The sequence below is a fragment of the Pelophylax lessonae genome (genome assembly GCF_965119305.1).
Source record: "Pelophylax lessonae genome assembly, chromosome: 6".
Classification (NCBI taxonomy): Eukaryota; Metazoa; Chordata; class Amphibia; order Anura; family Ranidae; genus Pelophylax; species Pelophylax lessonae.
In genome coordinates this window covers 293,228,828-293,255,301 of record NC_138773.1, presented here as the reverse complement: position 1 = coordinate 293,255,301, position 26,474 = coordinate 293,228,828, and the positions used below count along the sequence as shown (strand labels likewise).

The 26,474-nt window shown below is 44.3% G+C and overlaps 1 protein-coding gene across 1 annotated transcript in view; it reads left to right on the top strand.

Moving 5' to 3' along the window:
- Window positions 1–26,474, top strand: part of DARS1 (aspartyl-tRNA synthetase 1) — a 205,618-nt gene that overhangs the window by 57,790 nt on the left and 121,354 nt on the right. The window contains exons 3-5 of the mRNA XM_082260094.1: window positions 3,042–3,071; window positions 3,831–3,888; window positions 24,189–24,281. Coding sequence (XP_082116220.1) covers window positions 3,042–3,071; window positions 3,831–3,888; window positions 24,189–24,281 — 181 coding nt within the window. The remainder of the gene's footprint in view (window positions 1–3,041; window positions 3,072–3,830; window positions 3,889–24,188; window positions 24,282–26,474) is intronic.

The following is a 26,474-nucleotide window of genomic DNA, read 5'->3' as shown; positions in this document are numbered from 1 at the left end:
AGGTCTCCCCCCCATCACATCAGAGGTCTCCCCCCCATCACATCAGAGAACCCCCCCTTCACATCAGAGGTCCCCCCCATCACATCAGAGGTCCCCCCATCACATCAGAGGCCCCCCCCATATATGAGAGCCTCCCATCATAACAGAGGTCCCCTTATTATGCCAGAGTCCCCTCATCACAGAGTCGGAGGCCCCCCATCAAATTAGTTTCCCCTATATATGAGAGCCTCCCATCACACCAAGGGTCCCCCTATTATATCAGAAGCCTCCCTTCACAACAGAGGTCCCCCTATTGTGTTAGAGGTCCCCATCACATCAGAGTCCCCTCAACAGAGTCAGAGGCCTCCAATTAGCTCATATTTCTCCCAATATATGAGAGCCTCCCATCACATCAGAGGAAAGCCCACCTATGCCTCACAGCATTTATACTCTCCGGGGGTCAGCAACAAAGGGTTAACAGACCAAAGCGCACATAGGAGATGTTTGTTAGGGTTTAGATACATTTAAAGCAAAGCTGCTGAATTGTCCAGCATGGTGAAAGTGCAAATTTTGCTTTAAATTCCATTTTTTGTTGCAATATTCATATTTTTACAATGTAACCAGATCGAGAGGAAAGCTGGCCATACCTGGCCAGAAAATTGTCGAAAAAAATGGTCAGCTTTTTAAAGATCTGTTGAACGTGCATGCAATAACGCCATCATTGTTTCAATATATGTCACTTAATTATTAACATATTATGGATCGTTAATGACATAAACGTTACATTTCTAATTGATCGATTATATAATCCAGGCCAGGGTTACATTTTAACTCGCATGCGCTGTAGATTTTTTCAAACTGTTTTCAATCAATTCCACTATCAATGTTTAGAAAATCAATTGTTTAGGCTCCCAAAATCCGACACGACAGTTTGTTTTATTGCCATAAAACGTTGCATTTCGATATTTGAAATTAGCCCCATAATGTTTCGAAAGTCATATCAAATGCTTTTAAAACAATATTATTGATTTTTTTTTTTTTTTTTTTACTCTATAACCCAAAGACTTTTTTAAAATTTTTATTTTGAACATGTGACCAGCAGCAGAGGACTAGAAGTTCCTCCTGTCACTGTTTCTCTGCAGACCGGGTGGGAAAGAGCTGGGTCATGTGACAACTGTATATTAGCAAAAGGTACTTAGATGTTTTTTTTTTTTTTAATTAATAAAATAATTAAAGTGCCATCATCCATATACAGAGAAGGGACAATGTAAATTAAGCAGTGTGTGTTTATTTAGTATCACTTAAATTTAAGAATGGAGTTTGGCTTCAAAGAGGACGTAAACTCTTCCTGTTTTTTTTTTTTTTTTTTTTTTCCCCCTGCAAAGTAAATGCAAAATGTGCTAGTATGCATCACATACTAGCACATTATGTGACACTTATCTGCAAATGAAGCCCGCGTTGTCCCCATCCATCTTCGCCCGTCTTCCTTACGGTTCTGCGGACTCCGGCTGTATTACCGGCCCGAAACGTGTGACGTCACTTCTGCGCATGTGCGTGGGAGCTGCTGGTCACGGCACAGGGCTCTGAAGAAACGGCACAGGCAGCCCTTTCTTCAGAGCGCATGCGCTGAGATGTCACCGGCTGCATGCAATGTAAATATATGTAACGGTGCAAGTTTAGGAGATCTTTACAGTACCTATAGGTAAGCCTTATTAAAGACTTATCTATAGGTAAAAGTTCTCAAGGTGAGAACAAACCACTTTAACCACTTCCGCACTGCTCACTAGAGCTTTACTGCGGCAAAGTGGCTCGATAACGTCTGGCGACGTAGACCTACGTCGCCAGACATTCCCCTCTCTCGGTGGCGCGCGCGCCGCCGGAATCTCGCTCCCGCTGTATTCAGTCACAGCAGGAGTCGGGCCAGGGGAGGAGCAGCGGCGATTGCCGCTGCTCTTCCCCGATCGTCGGGGAATCGAGTGTGGAGATCCGCCCGCTTGTGTAAACAAAGCGGGCGGATCTCCTAAGTGACAGACAATGACAGATTGCTGGGTTCAGCATAGCTGAACATGCGATCTGTCCTTGTGTCACTCAGTCCCCTCCCCCCACACACGTCAGTAAGCACCAGGCATACATTAACCCCTCCCTCTCCAATAAAATTAACCCCTTCCCTGCCAGTGTCATTTTTACAGTAACAGTGCATATTTATAGCACTGATTACTGTAGTAATGTCACTGGTACCCCCAAAAGTGTCAAAAATGTCAGTCAAGGGTCCGATCTGTCTGCTGCAATGTCACAGTCCCGCAAAAAAATCGCAGATCGCCGCCATTACTCGTTAAAAAAAAAAAAAAAAAAACACCAAAAACGACAGAAATCTTTCCCTTAGTTAGTAAATGCAATAACTTTTGTGCAAACCAATCAAAATACTGCGATTTTTTTTTTTTTTTTTTTTTACCAAAAATATGTAGCAGAAAACAAATTGGCGTAAAATGATAAAAAATTTTGATTTTTAAATTTTTTTTGGGGGGAAATTTCATATAAAAAAATTGAAAAATATTGTTATTTTTTCAAAATTGTCGCTCTTTTTTCGTTTATAGCGCAAAAAGTAAAAATAGCATAGGTGATCAAATACCCAAAAGAAAGCTCTGTTTGTGGGAAAAAAAGGACGTAAATTTAGTTTGGGTACGGCGTTGCATGACCGCGCAATTGTCGGTCGCACATTGCCGAATCGCAAAAAGTGGCCTGGACGTAAGACAGCAAAATCCTCCGGTGGTAAAGTGGTTAAGCACAGCAGACCATGGAGCTTCCTGTAAATGTGCTAACACAGTCAGTCTATGATCTAATATCTTAGAAAGTTCAATATCCAAAAGCTTCTGAGAATAGCAGAATTTTACCATAAGGGTAAACTAATGGGTTCAACATTGGGAAGTCTGTTGAGAAAATGTGTAAAAAAATGTCATTGTTTACAAAAAAAAAAAAAAATAGTTAATCTTGTGAGTGCAATGTGCTGTTGCATTTACTTTTTTCAGTGTTTGCTAAGATTTGTTTTTCTTTATCCTTTGTAGGCATCTGAGCAGCAGGCAGATGAAGGAGAGGTAAGTGTCAGACCCTCAGCTACACGAGAGCTGAGAAGTGGGTTTCGGGGTTGTGTAGGTGTGCTTTGCACCTCCATGTGGTTTTCACAGAGTAAAATGTTTACTAGAGTAACCAATTGTTTGTGTTACTTCTCTCACCTGAAAATGGCAGCAGTTTTACTCTGTGCCAATGTGACGTCTTTCACTTTTATCACTTTCCATTGCGGCTTACTGACTGTAGAAAGGGTGGCATCTAAGTTATATACTTTGCTGGCTAACCTAAGCTATTAAAGAAGAACTCCAGGCTCCCCCCCCCCCCCCGCCAAAAAAAAAACAAAAAAAAAAAAACACTTTCCTGTCCAGGGATCATGTGACTCTACAATTTTCATAGTCATGAAAATAAAGAAAACTCTTTGAATGAGAAGGTGTGTGTGTGTGTGTGTGTGTGTGTGTGTGTGTGTGTATGTATATATATATATATATATATATATATATATATATATATATATATATATATATATATATATATATATATATATATATATATATATATACTTCCATTGATGACACGGTGCCTGGACTTCTGTGATGGGTTACAGCAGTGCAAAACGAATTGCTCTCCTGTGATCCATAGAAGTACAACCTTTAATGATTGCAGTAGTCCTTTTCAAAAACAGATCATGTCTAAAATTCACCCTCTGATGGTGGTGTCATGAGTGTGATGAAGAAAAGCAATTATTCATGTTGGGTACTATTCAGTTCCTGTTTCTTTTTACCTAGGACTTTGCCAAGGACAGATATGGAGTTCCCCCCATGATACAGTCACAGGATAAACCAGGTATGTTCCATTTAAGGGGCGTAAGTTACCCTCTCCACTATTGTTGAGAAAAAAACATTCCCCTCTGGGTGATTAATGTACATTGCAAGGATTTTAACAAACTTTGTTGCAGATTCCTACCAGTTTCTGCTCTGAAGTAATAGCTCTTTGTTAAGGCCCGTACACACGATAAGAAAATCTGTAGGGAAAATTCATCCGACGACCGATCTGCCGATTTTCGGATTGTAAGTATGGTGATTTCGACAGCCGACTCCCGACTTTTCGGCCAACAAAATCCTGGTGTGCAGGCTATATAATTTTTGTTGTCCGTCAAAACAACGTCCGATTTTCGTCTCATTAGTACAGATTTTGACGGAAAAAAAATCTTAAGAGCAAGACTAGGCATGCTCAGAGAGGAAAGAACACATACAAAGCAATCCACACATCACATCATTTCTGAAGTAGAATTCTGTCGTACGGGAAAATTCGTATGAAAATAACCTCTTCACTTTCCACATCAGACTAGCCTGCCACAAAAAACGGACGACAGATCGTTCGATAATCTGATCGTGTGTACGGGGCTTTAGATTGTGACTTGTGCACAACTTATTTTGAATGGGAGTGACTCATTCATTATAAGCATCTGTTGCACTTTCAGGACTCTGAAGAGAAAAGTTGCATCCCTTTAGAAGTGATTAATCCTTATGGAGAATCTCACCAAAAAATGGTGAAAAATACACCTGACTTGTATCTTGGTGTCCTAATGTAACTTAGTGCTTAGAGCTGTTCACGCAAGAAGGAAATAGCAAGAAGGGGAATTGCCCTTTAGTAATTTTGGAATTACCCTTAAGGGAGTGTAAACTTTGCATGACTGCTTCCCTTTCTCTTTTGTTTTTTAAATACAATCCTAAAATTTGTGGATTCCTTCTGGCTCCACCCATAGTTGGACTTTTAACCTCCTACTACCTACCAGTCATAAGTAGTCTATATTAAATGCTATTGGGAATATGGCAAATAACACGCGCTTTAAAGTTTAGTGAATTAAAATCTCTAAATGTACTCTCCTCCCCTCCAGTGAAGTTATGTCCACGAACACCCTCTCCAGTATAGATAAACTTGTGTGTCCTCCAAACTCATCAAACTGGCGCTGACTTTTTGCTCCAATAAGCTGTGGGCAGGGTCATTCCCAGCCCATCCCTGCTGCACATGTGCAGGGGGTCGAGAGCTCATTCCTGTGATGGTGGGGGTGAGCAGTTATAGCTGGGAGTGTCATAGCAACTTCCTAGCAACAAGACGGGACAGGGGTGGATGCCATCTCTGAGTTTTTCATCCAGGCTTTGAGAGGTACGTAGGCGACTTGCACACATAGCAAAGTCATCATCCCACTTTATTAAACAAAGAGGCAGGCATGACCCGACTCGTTTCATTGGAGTAAAAAGAAAAAATAACTCAAGTTTAGAGTTCAGCTACAGAGGAGTTCTTCCCAAGCTCATCTCTGTTCATCAACACCGACATTCTCACCCAATCTTTTTCCTGGTTCAGAATCTTCGGCTGTCTTGATTGTCTGTACCTGGGTGACATAAATCTGTGCATGCTCAGAAATTCATTCATCCTGGCAAATACCAACATACTACACTGATGTGCACATGCACAGCTTATTGTACATTGTCAAGAGGATTCTGAACAGTCAGGTGAGAGCCCTTCATTGTGATACAGGGGGAGATTTACTAAAACTGGAGCACTCTGACTCCGGTGCGGTTCTACATGGTAGCCAATCGGCTTCCAACTTCAGCTTGTTCAATTAGGCTTTGGCAATAAAACCTGGTAGCTGATTGGTTTCTATGCAACAGATTTTGCATGCTCCAGTTTAAGTAAATCTCCTCCTGTAGCGCTCTTCAATAAAAAGCCTGCCTGGATGCACACTTTAGATTTTTTATTTAAAGCGGAGTTCCGGGCACAAAAACGATATTTTTTTTTTGTGCCCGTCCGCTAGTTCAGCCTAACCTGAAAAGGAATTGGATAGTTAGATTTTTTTTTTTTAAAACTCACCTTGTAATTGACGATCGTAAATACTCACCTATGACAGCTTCCTCCTCCAGCGCCGAGGCTCTCCCCGTCACTTCCTGCCTCGCAATGATTCCTGGGAGCTAAACGTCATAGCTCCCAGGAATCAATGCGCCGCACCGGCCCCGCTCGTCATTTCCGGGCGACGCCGCATTCCCCTGCTAAACAGCTTCTGGGCATGCCCAGAAGCTGTTTAGGAATGCGGCGCCGCACCGGAAGTGACGAGAGGGGCCGGTGCGGCGCATTCTGGGACACGAAGACGCGGAAGAAGACAGAGAAGAGGACCGCGCCGGCTTCAGCTGCCCACAACCGAGATGGAAACGCTGTGGAAGAAAACTTCTAAGTAAGTATTTCTTCTAAAAGGTAAGTGCGAACCGGGACAGATCAGAGGCTAGCCATTGTGGAATGTGCTAGCCCTGACTGTCCCGGGGGTATGTTAAAAAAAAAAAACGTTTCTCTGCCCGGAACTCCGCTTTAAAGTTCCACTTGGAAAGTTCCTCTTGGAAAGTTCTGCCAGGTGTTTGTATATGGCGAGGTTGTTGGTGTCAGTTTAGAATGCCGTTACCCATATTATTTGATGTTCTTCCATTAACAGCTGGCAGTTAGCAGGGGAATTCCACTCGGAGCAAACTCCCCTCTTGGTTTTAATTGCATTACATGTTTCTGCAGGCACCTTAATGTGTAACAGACATTTATCACCTGCCCAGGTGTCTTATGCCATTTTCTCTTATGATTAGATGAATTATTAAACCTGAAAATATATTTTCCAACAATCTGTAGTTACAAGGGCGAGTAACAGTCTTTGATTTTAATTCAGACTATAAACAGTTTCCGTTTAAAGGAAATTATGTAATATTAATGTTCTCTAATCAGAATGATTGCTGTAGTGACATTTTAGAGAGTGTGTAGAACTAAGAAGAGCTTTAAGCCCTGGTTCACACTGCCGCGACTTGTCAAGTGACTTGAGAGTTCAAAGTCGCATCCCATTATCGGCAATGGAACCGTTCTAATTGGTACAACTCAAGTCGCTCTGCTTTAGAAATAGGTCTCTACACTTTTGGTGCGACTTCAACATGACTTGCATTGACTTCTGTTAAAAAAGTTGTATGCAAGCCGCAATAAAGTCACGCAGGGATGTCGGCTTCAAAGTCGTGTGACTTTGAAGCTGCGGCAGTGTGAACAAGGGATTAATCAATAATATCCTTTATACACACAAACAGAAACGCACTCATCTACACTGAAATTTGGTCTGAGATCTGTTAGATTAAATCGGTAGTAAGCCACCACAAAAAAGAAAAAAAAAATCGTGCCCTCTGCAGGTTTAAGTCACGATGTACTAGAATGCTCTGTATACTAGCATATTATGACAGACTTGCCTATACACGGAGCCCTCCAGTGCAGCACTGTCACAGCTCTCCGGCGCTTCCATCTTCACTCGGTCTTTCTTCCGGGTCCTCGAGCTCCGACTTTATGAATGGCAAGGGCCGCGATGACGTCACTCCTACACATGCGATTGGGAGCCTGACCTCGGTACAGTGCTATGCATTTCATGGCACACTGAAATGCTGTGAATGCAGAGCGTCACTGTGCATATGTGGGTGATGACGTCGGCCATTGCCTATGTGAATATCTTCTAAACAGTATACATTTAGGAGATATTCATTGCACCTACAGGTAAGCCTGATGGTAATCTTACTTTTAGGTACAAGTTATAAAATAGCTTACACTATAGTTTACTACCTCTTTAACCACTTGCCCCTAATTAGCTAATTAGCCGCTAGGATTGCTTTTACCTGAAAGCCGACCGCTAGCTGTAAAAAACAATACCAAGATGATGCCTAAATCTGCAGGCATCATCCTGATATGACCACTCAAGGTCTAGCGACATACCAGTACGTTGCTGGTCCTTGTTGGGCATATATTATAAGGTTCTTTTTTTTTCATGCAGCCTGTGGGCTAAACGAGAAAAGAGAACGTAACAGATTCCGCCATTCACATCGATCGATGTGGATGAAGAAATCTCTGCCAGAAAGTGTGTGAAATAGCCATCATTAGACCTCCCAGCATCCACCCACTTCTAATGATGTGCATTAGTGCATACATGCAATGTTCTTTTTTTTTTTTTTTTTTTTCATTCAGCCCATGGGGCAGTTTGTTGTGCCATTCAAAAATGCAAAGTAAAGCTCTATCATGCAAAGAAGAAGCCATATTGGAATATGATCCAGAAACACCACATCTTCTCTGAGCCAAGCTCATATAAAATGGTCTGTTGGAAAGCGGAAAACTGTTTAAATTTGACATTCTTTTTGGCAACCATGAGTGCCACGTCTTCTAGACTAAAGAGGAGAGGGACCTCCTGACTTGTTATCAGCGCTCCCTTCAAAAGCCTGCATCTCTGATGATATGGGGGTGTATTGGTGCATGTGGAATGGGCAGCTTGCATACCTGAAAAGGCAACATCAGTGCTGAAAGATCCAGGTTTTAGAGCAGCATATACTCCCATGCAGATAATGTCTTTTTCAGGGAAGGCATATTTCAGCAGGACAATGCTAAACCACATACTGCATCTAGGACAAGAGCATGGCTTCATAGTGAAAGGGTCTGGGTGCTTAACTGGTTGCCTGCAGTCCAGACCTTTCATAGAATGTGTCGGCAGATAAGAACCATTTGGCCCATCTAGTCTGCCCAATATATCTGAATCCTATGAATAGTCCCTGGCCCTATCTTATATGAATGATAGCCTTATGCCTATCCAATGCATGCTTAAACTCCTTCACTGTATTTGCAGCTACCACTTCTGCAGGAAGGTTATTCCATGCATCCACTACTCTCTCAGTAAAGTAATACTTCTCATATTACTTTTAAACCTCTCATTTAAAACTGTGTCCTCTTGTGGTAGTTTTTCTTCTTTTAAATATGCTCTCCTCCTTTACCGAGTTGATTCCCTTTATGTATTTAAAAGTTTCTATCATATCCCCTCTGTCTCTTCTTTCTTCCAAGCTATACATGTTAAGGTCCTTTAACCTTTCCTGGTAAGTTTTTTTCCTGCAATCCATGTGCTAGTTTAGTAGCTCTTCTCTGAACTCTCTCTAGAGTATCTATATCCTTCTGGAGATATGGCCTCCAGTACTGCGCACAATACTCCAAGTGAGGTCTCACCAGTGTTCTGTACAGCGGCATAAGCACTTCACTTCTCTCTTTCTACTGCTTATACCTCTCCCTATACATCCAAGCATTCTGCTGGCATTTCGTGCTGCTCTATTACATTGTCTTCCCACCTTTAAGTCTTCTGAAATAATTACTCCTAAATCCCTTTCCTCAGATCCTTTTTTAGGAAAGAATGGAACAACAGTGCTCTACCAAAACTCCAGCAACTGGTATTCTCAGTTAACCACTTGCCAACCAGCCACTGTAGTTTTACCGCGACAGGTCGGCTCTGTTACGCGAAACATACATGTGTGTCGCTTTGTGTAGAAAGCACCCCACAGGCACACATTTAACCCTTTGATTGACTCTGGTGTTAACCCCTTCCCTGCCAGTGTCAGTACAGTAAAACCGTGCATATTTTTAGCACTGATTACTGTAGTAATGTCACTGGTCCCTCCAAAAATGTCAGTTAGGGGTCCGATCTGTCCACCGCAATGTCGCGGTCCCGCTAAAAACCGCTGATCACCGCCATCACTAGTAAAAAAATAAATATAAATGACATCTTTCTCCTAGCTTGTAGACACGATAACTTTTGCGCAAACCAATCAATATATGCTTATTAGGATTTTTTATTAGGATTAGGAATATGTAGCAAAATACATATTGGCCTAAAATGATTAAAAAATTAGATTTATTTTTTTTATTGGGAATGTTTTATAGCAGGAAGTAAAAATGATTGTGTGTTTTTTTTTTTCTGAAGTGTCGCTTTTTTTGTTTATAGAGCAAAAAATAAAAGTAGCAGAGGAGATCAAATACCACCATATACTTTTACTTGGGTTCAGTGTCGCACGACCGTGCAATTGTGAGTTAAAGTAACGAAGTGCCGTATAGCAAAAAATGGCCTGGTCCTTAAAGGGGTAAAACCTTCCAGTCCTTAAATGGTTAACAGACGTGTTTGGGACTTGGATATTTCATTGGATGGAGTGCAACACTCATTGATGTTTAGGTTCTCTTGCACATGCACTTTTATTCATCATACAATATACCGTATATACTCGAGTATAAGCTGATCCGAATATAAGCCGAGGCACCTAATTTTACCACAAAAAACTAGGAAAACATATTGACTCGCATATAAGCCAAGGGTGGGAAATGCAGCAGCTACTGGGCCCAAATGGACCACCACGAGACCCAAAACAGGGGCTGCAGGCATGGTACAGGGGCTGCAGGCATGGTGCAGAAGATGCAGGGCTGTGGGCACGGCACAGGAGACGGTTCAGGCACGGCACAGGAGACGGTTCAGGCACGGCACAGGAGACGGTTCAGGCACGGCACAGGAGACGGTTCAGGCACGGCACAGGAGACGGTTCAGGCACGGCACAGGAGACGGTTCAGACACGGCACAGACATGGCACTGACGGTACAGGAGATGCAGTGCTGCGGGCATGGTACAGGAGTCTCACTTTACCTGCAGTGCTGCGGAGGAGTCTCACTTACCTTTCCGCCTTGCATTTAAAAATGCTGCCGCCTGGCGCCAACTCGGCACTGCGCATGCGCCGTCTGCCCGGGAATAGCCGCAAGTGTACGTGCTTTCCCGAGCAGTGGCGGTGCATGCGCACTGACCGGGGAAAAGGTAAGTGAGACCATGACTGGAGTATAAGCCAAGGGGGGCTTTTTCAGCATCAAAAAACATGCTGAAAAACACGGCTTATACTCAAGTATATACGGTATATATATTTTTATATGCATGGTATATGTGTTGAAGCACTAGATATACATTATGTTGTTCTAAATATTTTCCCCCTATTTTACGATTATATTATTTCACTATTATACTATTGATACAGCACTGCTCCATACTCTTTTTTTATTCTGTTTTGTGTATGTGGGGACACTACAAAGATTGGCTGCTATATCCAGTTTTTTCTCTAGTTTATTCCTAGGGTGTGCCTCTCAATTGTTTTTTTTTTTTTTAATTTGTTGACACATACTGTACATTCACATCCATCCATATCCTAGTAGAATTTATTACAATCTAAGGTCCCTACCTAACTTGCATACATACATGCACATGCCTAACATATTATGTTATTCTAAATATTTTCCCCCTATTTTACAATTGTATTATTTCACTTTTATACTCATGATATAGCGGCGCTCCATACTTGTACATGTACAGTATGTAAAGCACTGTGTATATTGTCGGAACTATATAAATCCCTAAAATAATCAGGATTGAACTCAGGACTCCATTGGCAATCTTGTTTACTGCTCATTCTCCATGCTGTTTGTATACATGTACTAGCTAGCAATAGTATAGAGTTATTGAATGAGCGGAAGATGCGACTGCAATAACGGTGTGAAGAGTTAGGATGTGGTAAGGTATATAATTTTCGGAGATGGTATGTTGCTCCAGAAATGACCCCATGTCAGGTTTTTACCACTCATGGCACACTTTGTGCAGCCTGTCCTCTGTGTCCGGTGACCCCCCCTCACCTACCCCTGACACCGGCTATGCAGTTATTTTCTGACCGTTCTCTACAAAGAGAGGAAAAAGCTGCTTGAAGCAGAGAGCGCACCATTGTGTGCTCACCCCATGCCTTCTATGCATTCTATGTGTATCTGTTTATTTTTACAATACTGGCAAAAAGGAAAGTCAAAAGACTATTCTTTTTTTCTGCTCGGCTCCTCTGCAACACATTTTGCGGGTATGAAATTGTATCAGGACTTAGAATATTTCCAATGAATATGCTTTATGTTTTAGCACATAAAAAGCATCTATGATTCCTTTTCTGAGGTTAAGGGCCGTTCACTGTGCGGAAAACCTGCGTTTCTGCAGCAGGTGCAGTTAATGACACCTCAAACGCAGTGCATTTGCCCGCACTAAATTGCATGATACTGAAGTACCATGCGATGCGGTTGTCGTGCATTTCCAAAAGTAGTGCTTGCACTGCTTTTGGTTTGGTGCGATTTCATCCCATTCAAAATGAATGAGCTGAAATCGCACTGCAAAGAACTGCATGTGAATCACCCAGGAAGATGCAGAACATTCTGTGCGATTCACATGCAGTTGGCAATGTAAATGGCCCTAGAGGTAGATTTTTGCTTTAAAGCAATACAGAATATCTCTTTTTTGCACACTTACATCGGTTCAGTTTGGCTTGATGTAAGTATCCATATCTGGGTTCCAGAGGGACTGATGGGGATACTAAAAATCAAGTAGTCTGTATCTCTTCCAGATCTTCCGGGTTCCTCTCTGCACACTGATCACAGATTGTCACTCAGTACCAACAAAATTCAGAGAATGCTTTGTCATTTTTAGTTCAGTGAATAAAAGGCGCTCTTTGATTGGAGGGGTGGATGATGTCACAGTCTCCGCCTCTTCAAATCAAAGCGCGCCTGTATTAAATGAAAAAAGATACAAGGGTTCTCTGAATGGCAGCAGTATTTGAGGGGGGTGACACCCCCCCCCCCCCCCGATCAGTGTGCTGAGGGAAGCTACTTGCATAGAACCCAATCGCATGACTATCTACAGGTGTAGCCCAGATGATTTCTGCATTCCCAGCAGCCTTCTGTGTATCAGATATGGATACTTACATCGAGCCAAGCTGGACCATTTGTACGTTAAAAAAAAAAAGATCATTCATGGAGTTCTGATTTTTTACATAGTTACATAGTTAGTGAGGTTGAAAAAAGACATCAGTCCATCCAGTTCAACCTATGATGTGTGTGTGTTTGCTTTTAACCGTACATTGTATACCCCTGTATGTTGTGGTCTTTAAGGTGCCCATCTAATAGTTTTTTGAAACTCTCAATGCTCCCTGCTGATACCACTGCTTGTGGAAGAGAATTCCACATCCTTTATGCTCTTACAGTGAAGAACCCCTTACGCATTTTAAGGTTAAACCGCCTTTCCTCAAGTTTTAGTGAGTGGCCACGTGTCTTGTTGTATTTCTTTACTCTGAATAGTTTGTTCCTTATGCTAGGATCACCAGTACAGTATTTGTACATTGATATCATATCCCCCTCAATCGTCTCTTCTCCAGAGAGAATAAGTTCAGTGCTTGTAGTCTTTCCTCATAGCTGATGTCCTCCATTCCCCTAATTATTTTTGTTGCCCTTCTCTGGACTCTCTCCAGTTCCAGCACATCCTTCCTGAGGACCGGTGCCCAGAACTGGACAGCATACTCCAGAGTCTTGTAGAGAGGGAGAATAATCTCTATTTCTGGAGTGAATCCCCTTTTTTATACATCCCAGTATTCTGTTGGCTTTGCTTGCAGCTGCTTGGCATTGCATGCCACTGCCAAGCCTGTTGTCTACCAGTACCCCCAAGTCTTTTTCCATCCTAGACTCCCCCAGAGGTTCCCCCCCTAGTGAGTAGCTTGCTTTCTGGTTTTCTGATTTAACCACTTACCAGGCCCTATTTTGCGATTCGGCACTGCGTGACTTTAACGGACAATTGCGTGTTTCCAAATGAAATTGACGCCCTTTTTTTCCCACAAAAAATTTGATCACCTGTGCGATTTCTATTTTTTGCGCTATAAACCAAAAAATGTTGAAAAAATATTTTTCACATTTTTTTTTATATGAAAAAAAAAAGTAAAAATCTAAATTTTTTTAACATTTTTGGCCAATTTGTTTTCTGCTACATATTTTTGGTAAAAAAAAATCGCAATAAGCGTATTTTGATTGGTTTGCGCAAAAGTTATTACGTTTAATAACTACAGGAAAGATTTCTGTCATTTTTATTGTTGTTTTTTTTTTTTTTAACTAGTAATGGCGGTGATCTGCAATTTTTAATTTTTTTTTGCAGGACTGTGAAATTGCGGCGGACAGATCGGACCCCTGACTAACATTTTTGGGGGTACCAGTGACATTACTACAGTAATCAGTGCTATAAATATGCACTGTTACTGTAAAAATGACACTGGCAGGGTAGGGGTGTTTACTTATTTCTCTCCAAAGCTCCAAGTACTTTGTCTTTCTGCTGCTTCGTTCCTCTGTTATCAGCATGATAATTTCTGACAAGTTCTCTGATACAGGAGAAAAAAGCAGCTGGAAATTTTGTGTGGGGTGGGTGCATAGAGCTGGATTAACAGAGAGCTTGTCTATTCACAGCACAGCTCTGCATGTTTCTTCCTTCCTCTGCCTATGTGGGGGGGGGGGGTGCCTTTCCTCCAATCAGCTGTCACACAGTGTATGCCTAGACTCAACACCCAGTACTGGAATAGGAAGCAAAAAATCAAGCACGATGATCACTTTCTAAACAGTGTAGAAAGCTAAAGACAGCAGATATACAAGTATAACTTATGTAAGATCAGTGGCGGCTGGTGCTCTAAATTTTTGGGGGGGCGCAAAAAGAAAAATGTAATAGGTATTGCTTCGCGTCAAACGCAGTAAAAAATTGCGTGACTTTGAAGTCATGGTACAGGCATGGCACAGGTGATGGTATAGGCATGGCACAGGTGATGGTATAGGCATGGCACAGATATGGTATAGGCATGTCACAGGTCATGGTACAGGAGATGGTATATGCCCCCTTTCAATGCAGTGACCAGCGTACATGCCCCCTTCATTGCAGAGTTCAGCGTGCGTGCCCCCTTCAATGCAATGAACATTGTGCTGTGCCCCCTTCAATGCAATGAACACTGTGCTATGCCCCCTTCAATGCAATGAACATTGTGCTGTGCCCCCTTCAATGCAATGAACACTGTGCTATGCCCCCTTCAATGCAATAAACACTGTGCTATGCCCCCTTCAATGCAATAAACACTGTGCTGTGCCCCCACAATGCAGAGTTCAGCGTGCATGCCCCCTTCAATGCAACTGTGCTGTGCCCCCTTCAATGCAATGAACAATGTGCTATGCCCCCTTCAATGCAATAAACACTGTGCTGTGCCCCCTTCAATGCAATAAACACTGTTCTGTGCCCCCTTCAATGCAATGAACACTGTGCTGTGCCCCCTTCAATGCAATGAACACTGTGCTGTGCCCCAACAATGCAGAGTTCAGCGTGCATGCCCCCTTCAATGCAATAAACACTGTGCTGTGCCCCTTCAATGCAATAAACACTGTGCTGTGCCCCCTTCAATGCAATAAACACTGTGCTGTGCTGCCCCCTTCAATGCAATAAACACTGTGCTGTGCTGCCCCCTTCAATGCAATAAACACTGTGCCCCCTTCAATGCAATGAACTCTGTACTGTGCCCCAACAATGCAGAGTTCAGCGTGCATGCCCCCTTCAATGCAACTGTGCTGTGCCCCCTTCAATGCAATAAACACTGTGCAGAGTTCAGCGTGCGTGCCCCCTTCAATGCAACTGTTCCGTGCCCCCTTCAATGCAGAGTTCAGCGTGCAAGCCCCTTTCAATGCAGAGCGCCACAGCATTGTCCCCAATCACTGCAGAGCGCCACAGCATTGTCCCCAATCACTGCAGAGCGCCACAGCATTGTACCCCAATGATTGCAGAGCGCCACAGCATTGTCCCCCAATGATTGCAGAGCGCCACAGCATTGTCCCCCAATGATTGCAGAGCGCCACAGCATTGTCCCCCAATGATTGCAGAGCGCCACAGCATTGTCCCCAATGATTGCAGAGCGCCACAGCATTGTCTCCCAATGATTGCAGAGCGCCACAGCATTGTCCCCAATGATTGCAGAGCGCCACAGCATTGTCCCCCAATGATTGCAGAGCGCCACAGCATTGTCCCCAATGATTGCAGAGTGCCACAGCATTGTCCCCCAATGATTGCAGAGCGCCACAGCATTGTCCCCCAATGATTGCAGAGCGCCACAGCATTGTCCCCCAATGATTGCAGAGCGCCACAGCATTGTCCCCCAATGATTGCAGAGCGCCACAGCATTGTCCCCCAATGATTGCAGAGCGCCACAGCATTGTCCCCCAATGATTGCAGAGCGCCACAGCATTGTCCCCCAATGATTGCAGAGCGCCACAGCATTGTCCCCCAATGATTGCAGAGCGCCACAGCATTGTCCCCCAATGATTGCAGAGTGCCACAGCATTGTCCCCCAATGATTGCAGAGTGCCACAGCATTGTCCCCCAATGATTGCAGAGTGCCACAGCATTGTCCCCCAATGATTGCAGAGTGCCACAGCATTGTCCCCCAATGATTGCAGAGTGCCACAGCATTGTCCCCCAATGATTGCAGAGTGCCACAGCATTGTCCCCCAATGATTGCAGAGTGCCACAGCATTGTCCCCCAATGATTGCAGAGTGCCACAGCATTGTCCCCCAATGATTGCAGAGTGCCACAGCATTGTCCCCCAATGATTGCAGAGTGCCACAGCATTGTCCCCCAATGATTGCAGAGTGCCACAGCATTGTCCCCCAATGATTGCAGAGTGCCACAGCATTGTCCCCCAATGATTGCAGAGTGCCACAGCATTGTCCCCCAATGATTGCAGAGTGCCACAGCATTGTCCCCCAATGATTGCAGAGTGCCACAGCATTGTCCCCCAATGATTGCAGAGCGCCACAGCATTGTCCCCAATGATTGCAGAGCGCCACAGCATTGTCCCCCAATGATTGCAGAGTGCCACAGCATTGTCCCCCAATGATTGCAGAGTGCCACAGCATTGTCCCCCAATGATTGCAGAGTGCCACAGCATTGTCCCCAATGATTGCAGAGTGCCACAGCATTGTCCCCAATGATTGCAGAGTGCCAGCTTTGTCCCCCAATGATTGCAGAGTGCCAGCTTTGTCCCCCAATGATTGCAGAGTGCCAGCATTGTCCCCCAATCGATGCAGAGTGCCAGCGTGCGTGCTCCGTTCAAACTTACCTGGCGGCGGCGCGGCTCAGCTTCTTCCTCCTCTTCTGCGGCGGGTCCTCCTCCCTCGTCTCGGCGGCGGGAACCGGCGGGCGGCCTCTCCTTTTCTCTGAGCGGCGGTGACGGTGAGTGACTGACGCACGCACCGGCACCGCCCCCATTGCGACGTCAGCAATATCCTGGATGATGATTGGTCCAGGCTGTAGACTGGACCAATCACAGCCAGGATATCAGAAAGTGGGGGTGTCCAACCGCAAAGACTTGCGCCCAGGATACCCCCCTACCCCCCCAGAAGGCAGCCAATCGGCGCCTCTTCTGGGACGTAACCCCATCCCCCCCTAGCCACCAGTTCCTTGGGTTCAGGCCGGCGAACCCAATTTTTTTTTTTATACAACTTTATTTGTTCGTTTTTTTTTTTTTTTTTTTTTTTCCTTTTTTTAGGGGTAGGGGGCGCCACTGTGTAAGATAGAGCTAGATTAACAGAGAGCTTGTCTATTCACAGCACAGCTCTGCATGTTTCTTCTTTCCTCTGCTTATGTGATGGGGGTGCCTTTCCTCCAATCAGCTGTCACACAGTGTATGCCTAGACACACACCCAGTGCTGGAAAAGGAAGAGAGAGATTCTAACACAATGTTCACTTTCTAAACAGTGTAGAAAGCTGAAGACTGCAGATATACAAGTATAACTTATGTAGGGAGATTTGTTTTATCTCTGTGTATCATGTGAGGCTGCTCACTTTACTGGGTATATGTGAGGGTTTTAGGTAAATACATTATTATCAGGTAAAATATTGTCGCGCATGGATTGTTCATATATGCCACTTGCAGCCAATGTGTGGCACATTCATGGCTGATTATCAGTCAAAGCCAAAGGCTGGGTTCACACGGGTCCAGCTGCGGTTTGCAGTCCGGTGTTTAATTATGTTCACTGGTTCAGGTGCAAATTTTCCCCTGAATTCGCACCTCAACCGGACCCAAAAAACGCACAGGACCCTTTACAAATTTACACTGCAGCCACCCCGGGAATATGTGAACCAACTCCCATTGAATGTCGGTCACACACAATGTGGTTTTAAACGCATCCAATTCACATATGTGAACCCAGCCTAACAAAACTTTTGGTTTAAATCTGCAAAATAAATTCCAGGTACATTGAAGTAAAGGGTGTGCAAGTTCTATGTACAAAGCCTCTTTAATGCTATTATGCTGCAGAGAAAGGACCCTTTACTCTGTGGGGAAGCAGGGGTATCTCTGCAGATGTCTGGCACACCTCCTACAGTGTTAGGCCCCTTTCACACAAGCGGACCGTTCTGTTTTTCAGGCGGATCTGAATGGATGCCCCATGCATCTCTATGGGGCAGCGGATGTCAGCGGAGACATGTCCACTGAGATCTGATCCGTCAAATCCAGACGGATGGAAACCCTATTTTCCATCCATCTGGCGGATCGGATCAGGTCCGTTCCCATCCGATTCCCCCATAGAGAAGAATGTGGACCTGACAGCTGTGTCTCTGCACACAGCGAGGAGACAGAGCTGCCATCTGCCTGCTCAGCAGGGGATCGGCGGATCGATCCACAGCTGAGAAAAACGGAGTCCGCCGACGGACTCCCCTGTGTGAAAGGGGCCTAAGACTTCTAGCTCTGCAATCAGCAAAGCTCACACCCCTTTTTGATCAGAGAGATTTATCTCTGACTTAGCAGAGGTGTGTCAAACCTCTGCAGAGAGACCACTGCTTATACACAAACCTCTGCAGAGAGACCACTGCTTATACACAAACCTCTGCAGAGAGACCACTGCTTATACACAACCTCTGCAGAGAGACCTCTGCTTATACACAAACCTCTGCAGAGAGACCACTGCTTATAAACAACCTTTGCAGAGAGACCACTGCTTATACACAAACATCTGCAGAGAGACCACTGCTTATACACAAACCTCTGCAGAGAGACCTCTGCTTATACACAAATCTCTGCAGAGAGACCTCTGCTTATACACAAACCTCTGCAGAGAGACCTCTGCTTATACACAAACCTCTGCAGAGAGACCTCTGCTTATACACAAACCTCTGCAGAGACCTCTGCTTATACACAAACCTCTGCAGAGACCTCTGCTTATACAAAAACCTCTGCAGAGAGACCTCTGCTTATACACAAACCTCTGCAGAGACCTCTGCTTATACTCAAACCTCTGCAGAGACCTCTGCTTATACACAAACCTCTGCAGAGACCTCTGCTTATACACAAACCTCTGCAGAGACCTCTGCTTATACGCAAACCTCTGCAGAGAGACCTCTGCTTATACGCAAACCTCTGCAGAGAGACCTCTGCTTATACGCAAACCTCTGCAGAGAGACCTCTGCTTATACGCAAACCTCTGCAGAGAGACCTCTGCTTATACGCAAACCTCTGCAGAGACCACTGCTTATACGCAAACCTCTGCAGAGACCACTGCTTATAGGCAAACCTCTGCAGAGAGACCACTGCTTATAGGCAAACCTCTGCAGAGAGACCTCTGCTTATACGCAAACCTCTGCAGAGAGACCTCTGCTTATACGCAAACCTCTGCAGAGAGTTCTCTGCTTTTACATAAACCTCTGCAGAGAGAGCACTGCTTATACACTACCTCTGCAGAGAGACCACTGCTTATATGCAAACCTCTGCAGAGAGACCACTGCTTATACGCAAACCTCTGCAGAGAGACCACTGCTTATACACAAACATCTGCAGAGAGACCACTGCTTATACACAAACCTCTGCAGAGAGACCTCTGCTTATACACAAATCTCTGCAGAGACCTCTGCTTATACACAAACCTCTGCAGAGAGACCTCTGCTTATACACAAACCTCTGCAGAGAGACCTCTGCTTATACACAAACCTCTGCAGAGACCTCTGCTTATACACAAACCTCTGCAGAGACCTCTGCTTATACAAAAACCTCTGCAGAGAGACCTCTGCTTATACACAAACCTCTGCAGAGACCTCTGCTTATACACAAACCTCTGCAGAGACCTCTGCTTATACACAAACCTCTGCAGAGACCTCTGCTTATACGCAAACCTCTGCAGAGAGACCTCTGCTTATACGCAAACCTCTGCAGAGAGACCTCTGCTTATACGCAAACCTCTGCAGAGAGACCTCTGCTTATACGCAAACCTCTGCAGAGAGACCTCTGCTTATACGCAAACCTCTGCAGAGACCACTGCTTATACGCAAACCTCTGCAGAGACCACTGCTTATAGGCAAACCTCTGCAGAGAGACCACTGCTTATAGGCAAACCTCTGCAGAGAGACCTCTGCTTATACGCAAACCTCTGCAGAGAGACCTCTGCTTATACGCAAACCTCTGCAGAGAGACCACTGCTTATACGCAAACCTCTGCAGAGAGTTCTCTGCTTTTACATAAACCTCTGCAGAGAGAGCACTGCTTATACACTACCTCTGCAGAGAGACCACTGCTTATATGCAAACCTCTGCAGAGAGACCACTGCTTATACGCAAACCTCTGCAGAGAGACCACTGCTTATACGCAAACCTCTGCAGAGAGACCTCTGCTTATACACAAACCTCTGCAGAGAGACCACTGCTTTATACTCGGAGAGCAAAGGGTCCTCTGCAGCATGTTGGCAAAGGCCAGGCTTTTCTGCTTAGGCTGTGACATGCAGGTGGATGTGTTGAATCCTTGAAGAATTGTTCTCAGCTACTTCTACTATTGGTCTTGGATCAGGTGATCCCCCTCCTGCCTTGTTTAGCTTACTCCAAGCAGTTATTTTGAGGAGGGGGAGAGAATGGATGGCAATCGGTAAGGAAGGTCTTTGTGGCAGATAGTATGCTGCCCATCCAAGTCTCTTAGACTCCTATCAGTGTTTATGGGGAACTTTCCTTTTTTGTGTAACCTTTTAGTAACGGCTGAGTAGATGCATACTGATCAGTGATAGCACACAGATCTGCAGAACATACGGTACATCTACAAGGGGATCAAAGTGTGGAAACATTGAAGCCGTGTTCTATCTGCAGGTGATTCTTCTGAAAAGTCTGTTACTTTCTTGCTGACTCATCTGAACAGGCAAATGAGTTGTGGCCATACTAACGTCATTCATGACCGTTTACCTTCCCAGAATTTTGCACACTTTTTGTCGGTTTCTTTTTTGATGGCTGTGTGACCTGTGATAAAGTAGATATAAACAGTTTTCCTGAAACACCGTGCATCATAATCAATTGCAATTTTATTAGACTACTGGTTTGCCCCAATTTTAAAGAATAGGACAACCATGAAATCCATATCCCTGATATGTGCCTGCTGTACCATGTACTTGTATGAGAAAGTCTCCTGTTCTCTTTGTATTGCTTCCTTTGTGTGAAATCCCTGCTGTTCCTGCCAGTCCCTCTGCTTTCCTATTAAAAACTGAAAATGCTAGGCATGAGAGCACAGCATGGTCAGTTCTCTACCTGTGATGGGAACTCGGCCTGCTCTTCTCCAATGAATGGACTTGTACTGACACAGCCCCCCTACACAGCTATTTATTGGGAAGATCAGTGTGCTGCTGCATTTTCTCCCCCTGCTCTCTATGCTCTTTATGCAGCTGAGAAGGGTATGTGATCACACACATACACACACATATATATATATGTGGAGAGGGGGGGGGTTAAATCTATACAAAAATGGGTTGCCTCTCATTTATATTTAAACTGAATGGGTTCTTCCACAAGGTTAGGTTTTATATACACTTTAAACCTCCCTAGTGTTTCTGATCTCCGGTAGCATGAATGCAGCCACTTTCTTTCTTAATGCCCTCCATTGATGTTTGCATGGCACCTGTCAGGGCATAGTTCCTGATGGTGACGACAGTGGACTGTGCATGGGGTAACCCCTTCACGCCAAAGGGTAAAACTAATTTTAATGCCTTAGCACAGTTTTGCAACTTTGACATGTGTTACTAAAACTGTACATATAATCACAACTACTTTGTGCATCCAGATGAAATATACCGTGTTTTTTTTTTAGGACAAATTAGGCTTTCATTTTGTGGTTAATGGTAATAGATATCTGCTGATAATTTTTTTTTAGCAAATGAAAATTTGCCCAAAATTTTGTGCATGAAGGTAAAAAAACCTTCTGTTTGCAGGATCCCCCCAGACCTCCCTATTACTTACCTGAGCCCCATCTTGATCCAGCGATGTCCACAAGAGCCTTGCCTCTCCGGGGACTCGCACTCCTGATTAGCCAATGGCTCCCTTTGCTGTCAATCATAGCCATTAAACCAATCAGGAGAGGGGGCAGGGCCGAACCATGGCTCCGTGTGTGAATGAACACACAGAGCCGCAGGTCGGGCGCACGCCTACTTGAATGCCCCCAGAGGAAGCTGCTTCCTCTGGGGGCACCTGGCAGGAGGGAAGAGTCAGGAGCACCAACGAGGGACTGGAGAAAAAGGAGGATCTGGGCTTCTCTGTTCAAAACCACTCCACAAGGCAGTGTAACACATCTGTTATTTAAAAAAAAAAAGACTTTAGCACTTTAAGGCAGGTGTTCTAAAATTTTCTCGGACCCATGAAAAAATCGGACCTCGTCACTTCCGGTGACGCAATGTCATGAAACTGCTAATTGAGTCTCAAGTGCGCATGCGCACAAGACATTATCTTGGTTTGGTAAAATTATAACACATAGCGGGCAGTTAACTGAGAGAAGGCGGGGCTGAGGTGGGACGGAAGACACCGCCGCGTCATCGGCAGAGCTGAATAGAGGAGGCGGGACGGAGGTGCGGCCGTGTAATAAATGCAGGAATTATCGTATTATTTATCCTTAGGATTTCATAACATTTAGTATTTCTATAATACAAAATAAGAAATACTAAATGTAATGAAATCCTAAGGATAAATAATATGATAATTACTAAAGATAATAAAACAGAAGGAGTCGCTTAAGCCCTGCATTTATTACATGGCCGCACCTCCGTCCCGCCTCCTCTAGTCAGCTCTGCAGATGTGCCTCCGTCCCTGTAATGTTTCAGTGAAGCGGCGGTGTCCTCCGTCGCACCTCAGCCCCGCCTCCTCTCAATCAGCTGTCCGCTCTCTGTTATAATTTTGCCAAACCTCGAAAAATTTCTTCTGCGCATGCGCACGGACGACTCCCATCAGCTGTTTTGTGATGCTCTGTCCACCGGAAGTGACGAGGTCCGATTTTTTTTTTCATGGGTCCGACAAAATTTTACAACACAGGCCAGACACGGTGCGAATTTCCTTCCTGCAACCGTTGGCTGCAGAAAATAAATTTGCATGATACCCCTATCAACAGACACAGTGCTGTCAGGGAAATCAGCAATTGTCTACTCCCAGCGGGGGGGGGGGGGGGGGGGGTTGGTGAAGCAGTCAGGGGTAGCCATCCCCTCCGGGAGAAGACAGTGATTGTTAGCAGCTATATCATCTCTTGCTAGCGATAATCGCAAGAGAATTCGGCAGGCTGGTTATGGAGTCCAAATTCATTTATTAGCATATACAAAAAAAAAGCCAACACGTTTTGGGCTTATGAAAAAAACCCCCTTTCATCAGGAGAGTGAGAGTAAATAAGGCTGGATGTACCAAGTTGACCGGTCGATCAACTTGGGTACAACCAGCCTGCCGAACTCTCTTGCGATTATCGCTAGCAAGAGATTACCCTTTGATCTGGTTCTCCTTCCATGGCTTCATGTTTTTTTTTCTGGTAACTTGCTGGGGTACCCATTGTGAGCAGCTTTTCCTCACTATTTTGTATGAACTTACATCAGAGTCCCAGGGTTTCTTGGATTCTTTTTTTTTTTTTTCAAGGGAGAGAACGTTGTCACCTTATAACAATAGGCGTCTGATCCAGAGTCCCAGGGTTTCTTGGATTCTTTTTTTTTTTTTTCAAGGGAGAGAACGTTGTCACCTTATAACAATAGGCGTCTGATCCACGGAAATTCCTGGCATGATCACTGGCGATGCAAATATTGAAAATGACATTTAAAATTACATTTCCGTATGAAAAGGATATGGAAGCATATATAACACTGCAGGGCTCTGCCGAAACTGTGCTTCAATCCAAAGTACACAATAAACATTTTACTTTGTGCTTCAATCCAAAGTACATAATACACATTTTACTTTGTCCTATCCAATGTACACAATACACATTTTATCTAAGGTCTACGCTAAAACATAGCAAAAATCGTAGATTTTAAACTGTGCTTTGCAGATGGCTGTCAGGTACACTTTTGCAGCATGTTATTATACTGGACTCTGCATTTAGATTAGATTTCACAGTATGTTTGTTCTCCTTTCTTATATCACATAATGTATTTTCTTTTCCAGAGAGGGTTTTGGTGAAAGTAAAAGACCTGACCGTTCAAAAAGCTGATGAAGTTGTATGGGTTCGCGCCAGGGTCCACACCAGCCGAGCAAAGGGTAAGTGCCGATTTTCCTAATGCATAGTGGATCCTCTCTGTTTTGTGCACTTTTGCTGGGAATGCTCATCCATAGGCAAATAAGTAGGGATGCACTGAAATGAAAATTCTGGGCCGAAACAGAAACCCAAAATTCAGGATGCCCTTGGCCAAAAACCGAAACCAAAAATATATTTTTTCCCCCCAAATGATTTTAAAATAGTTACAGCCTTATAAATAGATGCTCCTGGCACTATATACCTGTCCCATAGCTGTATTATACAGGTATAATGCCAGGGGGTAGCTAAGTATAGGGAAAACGATGCACATCATAACACATATGTTGTCACTCTCTGCTTCCCACAGATAGCAGGTTGACTCTGGTTCTGCTCCTGTCCTTCCTATCTGCAGCAGCCATACAGTAGAAGATGGAGGGAGGAGGTGGGTGGAGCAAGAGTGTCAGTAATAGGCGCGGAGGAGGATGAGGAAGATCCTCCTCCACTCTGCATGCTGGGTCCTCTTCTCGGCCTCGCTTTCCTCTCGGGACTGTGACGTCACTGGTTGCTAGACGCCAGGCGGCTGGTGATTCTAGCAACCAGTCTAGCACAGGGCGGGTGAGGAGGTACAAACTGCGGGTCTTGGGAGGCGGCCAGTTATGCACCATATAAGTTAAAGTGGAAGCTGCTGCTGCTGCCGCCGCCGCCATTAATTTTCAGCATATATGACCCGTTTTCAGCCGAAATGGGATAGGCCCCTTTTCGGCCTGAAAATTTTGGTTTGCCGAAATTTCGGTGCACCACTACAAATTAAGGTTTCGGTTGGATCCTGTTGCCTGGGCACTGCCAGCTGCTTAGAACTGAAAAATAAAGTGACAGTGCAGTGCTTTAAAGTCTCTCCAAACTCTTTATTCAAAAGAAGAAGCTTCTCAGAAGATGAGATTTAGGAAAACCAGCACCCGATAAGGCAGCCTCTTACCAGATAGCATTGACCCCCATTTCAAAGGTGCAAGCAGATAAACAGTAGATTCAATGAGTAACTGTGGTGATGATTCCAAACAACCTCCGACTCAACCTCTCCTCAATATTCTCAGCTGGTTGATAAAATTGAGTAATTCTGTGCACTCACGTCCAGAAGGAATCTAAGATCTAGGACAGGGAAGGACCAATAAAATATGTAGCACATTTCCTGGGTTCATTCCAACAAGTATTGGGACTCGCCGACTCTTGTTGCTTATCTATAGTAATGATCAGCAATAGTGCTGGTTAAATGAGCCACCATCTCCACAGCTGCTTAGAACTGAATGGATTCTCAGGCTTTGGGTTATGCTAAGCAGAAAAGACTTGTTCTCATGTTGTGCAGTCTATGCCCTTTTTTCACAGAAGATGGTGTAAACTCCTGGCCTCCCAGGTTTAGTAGTCCTGTGATTGGTACTATTATCAGTTTATCCTATTGCATTCATAAAGATCACCATTGAACAGGAGAATGGTTTGAAAGTCCACTGTGAACAGAACTTTTCTGTATACATGAGATGCTCCAGTTGGTTGCATTGGTTGTTTACTAAAGGGTTTGATCAGCTGGCATTAGGCTGGGAATAAAATGGGTGGAAGGCAGGATTTTTAATGCAGAAGAGACGTTCTTTGTCTCTTCTACATTGAAGCTTCTTACCTGCCTTATCCACCCCAGTATAGTAAGCAGTGCAAGCGCAGCTCACTGCACACTACAATACTGATTCTGTAACTCCCGCGTGCATGGGAGTGAGGTCATCTCCGCCTGGCCAATGACGGCGGCTGGCATTCTGAAGCTGGCCACCGGGGACGGTGCATTGTTGGATTCAAGGTGAGTATAGTTCTGCATTAAAGGTCAAATGCACTGAAATTGACCCATTTTTTATGCCAAAATGTATAAAATTGAAATTACATTCTGGTTAAAAAGTGGTTAAACCATTGGGCTTTGTAATTGTGAACTAGATACAGCGCACAGGCCATTAACGGGGAGAGGAGATGGTGACCGGTTAAGATTAATGTGCAGGATAAGGAAGGGGATGGAGTTAGTGTCCAGATCATGCAGATCATGTAGAGACAGTATGGAGATGTGATGGATGAAAGAGTTTAAAAAAAAAAAAAAAAAGGCGCCTACAATATTGGAAAATTCATTACTGGGAACCTACTGCTGCTGATTCCTTCATGAAGGTGTGGACTTTCAGATTGGTCATCAC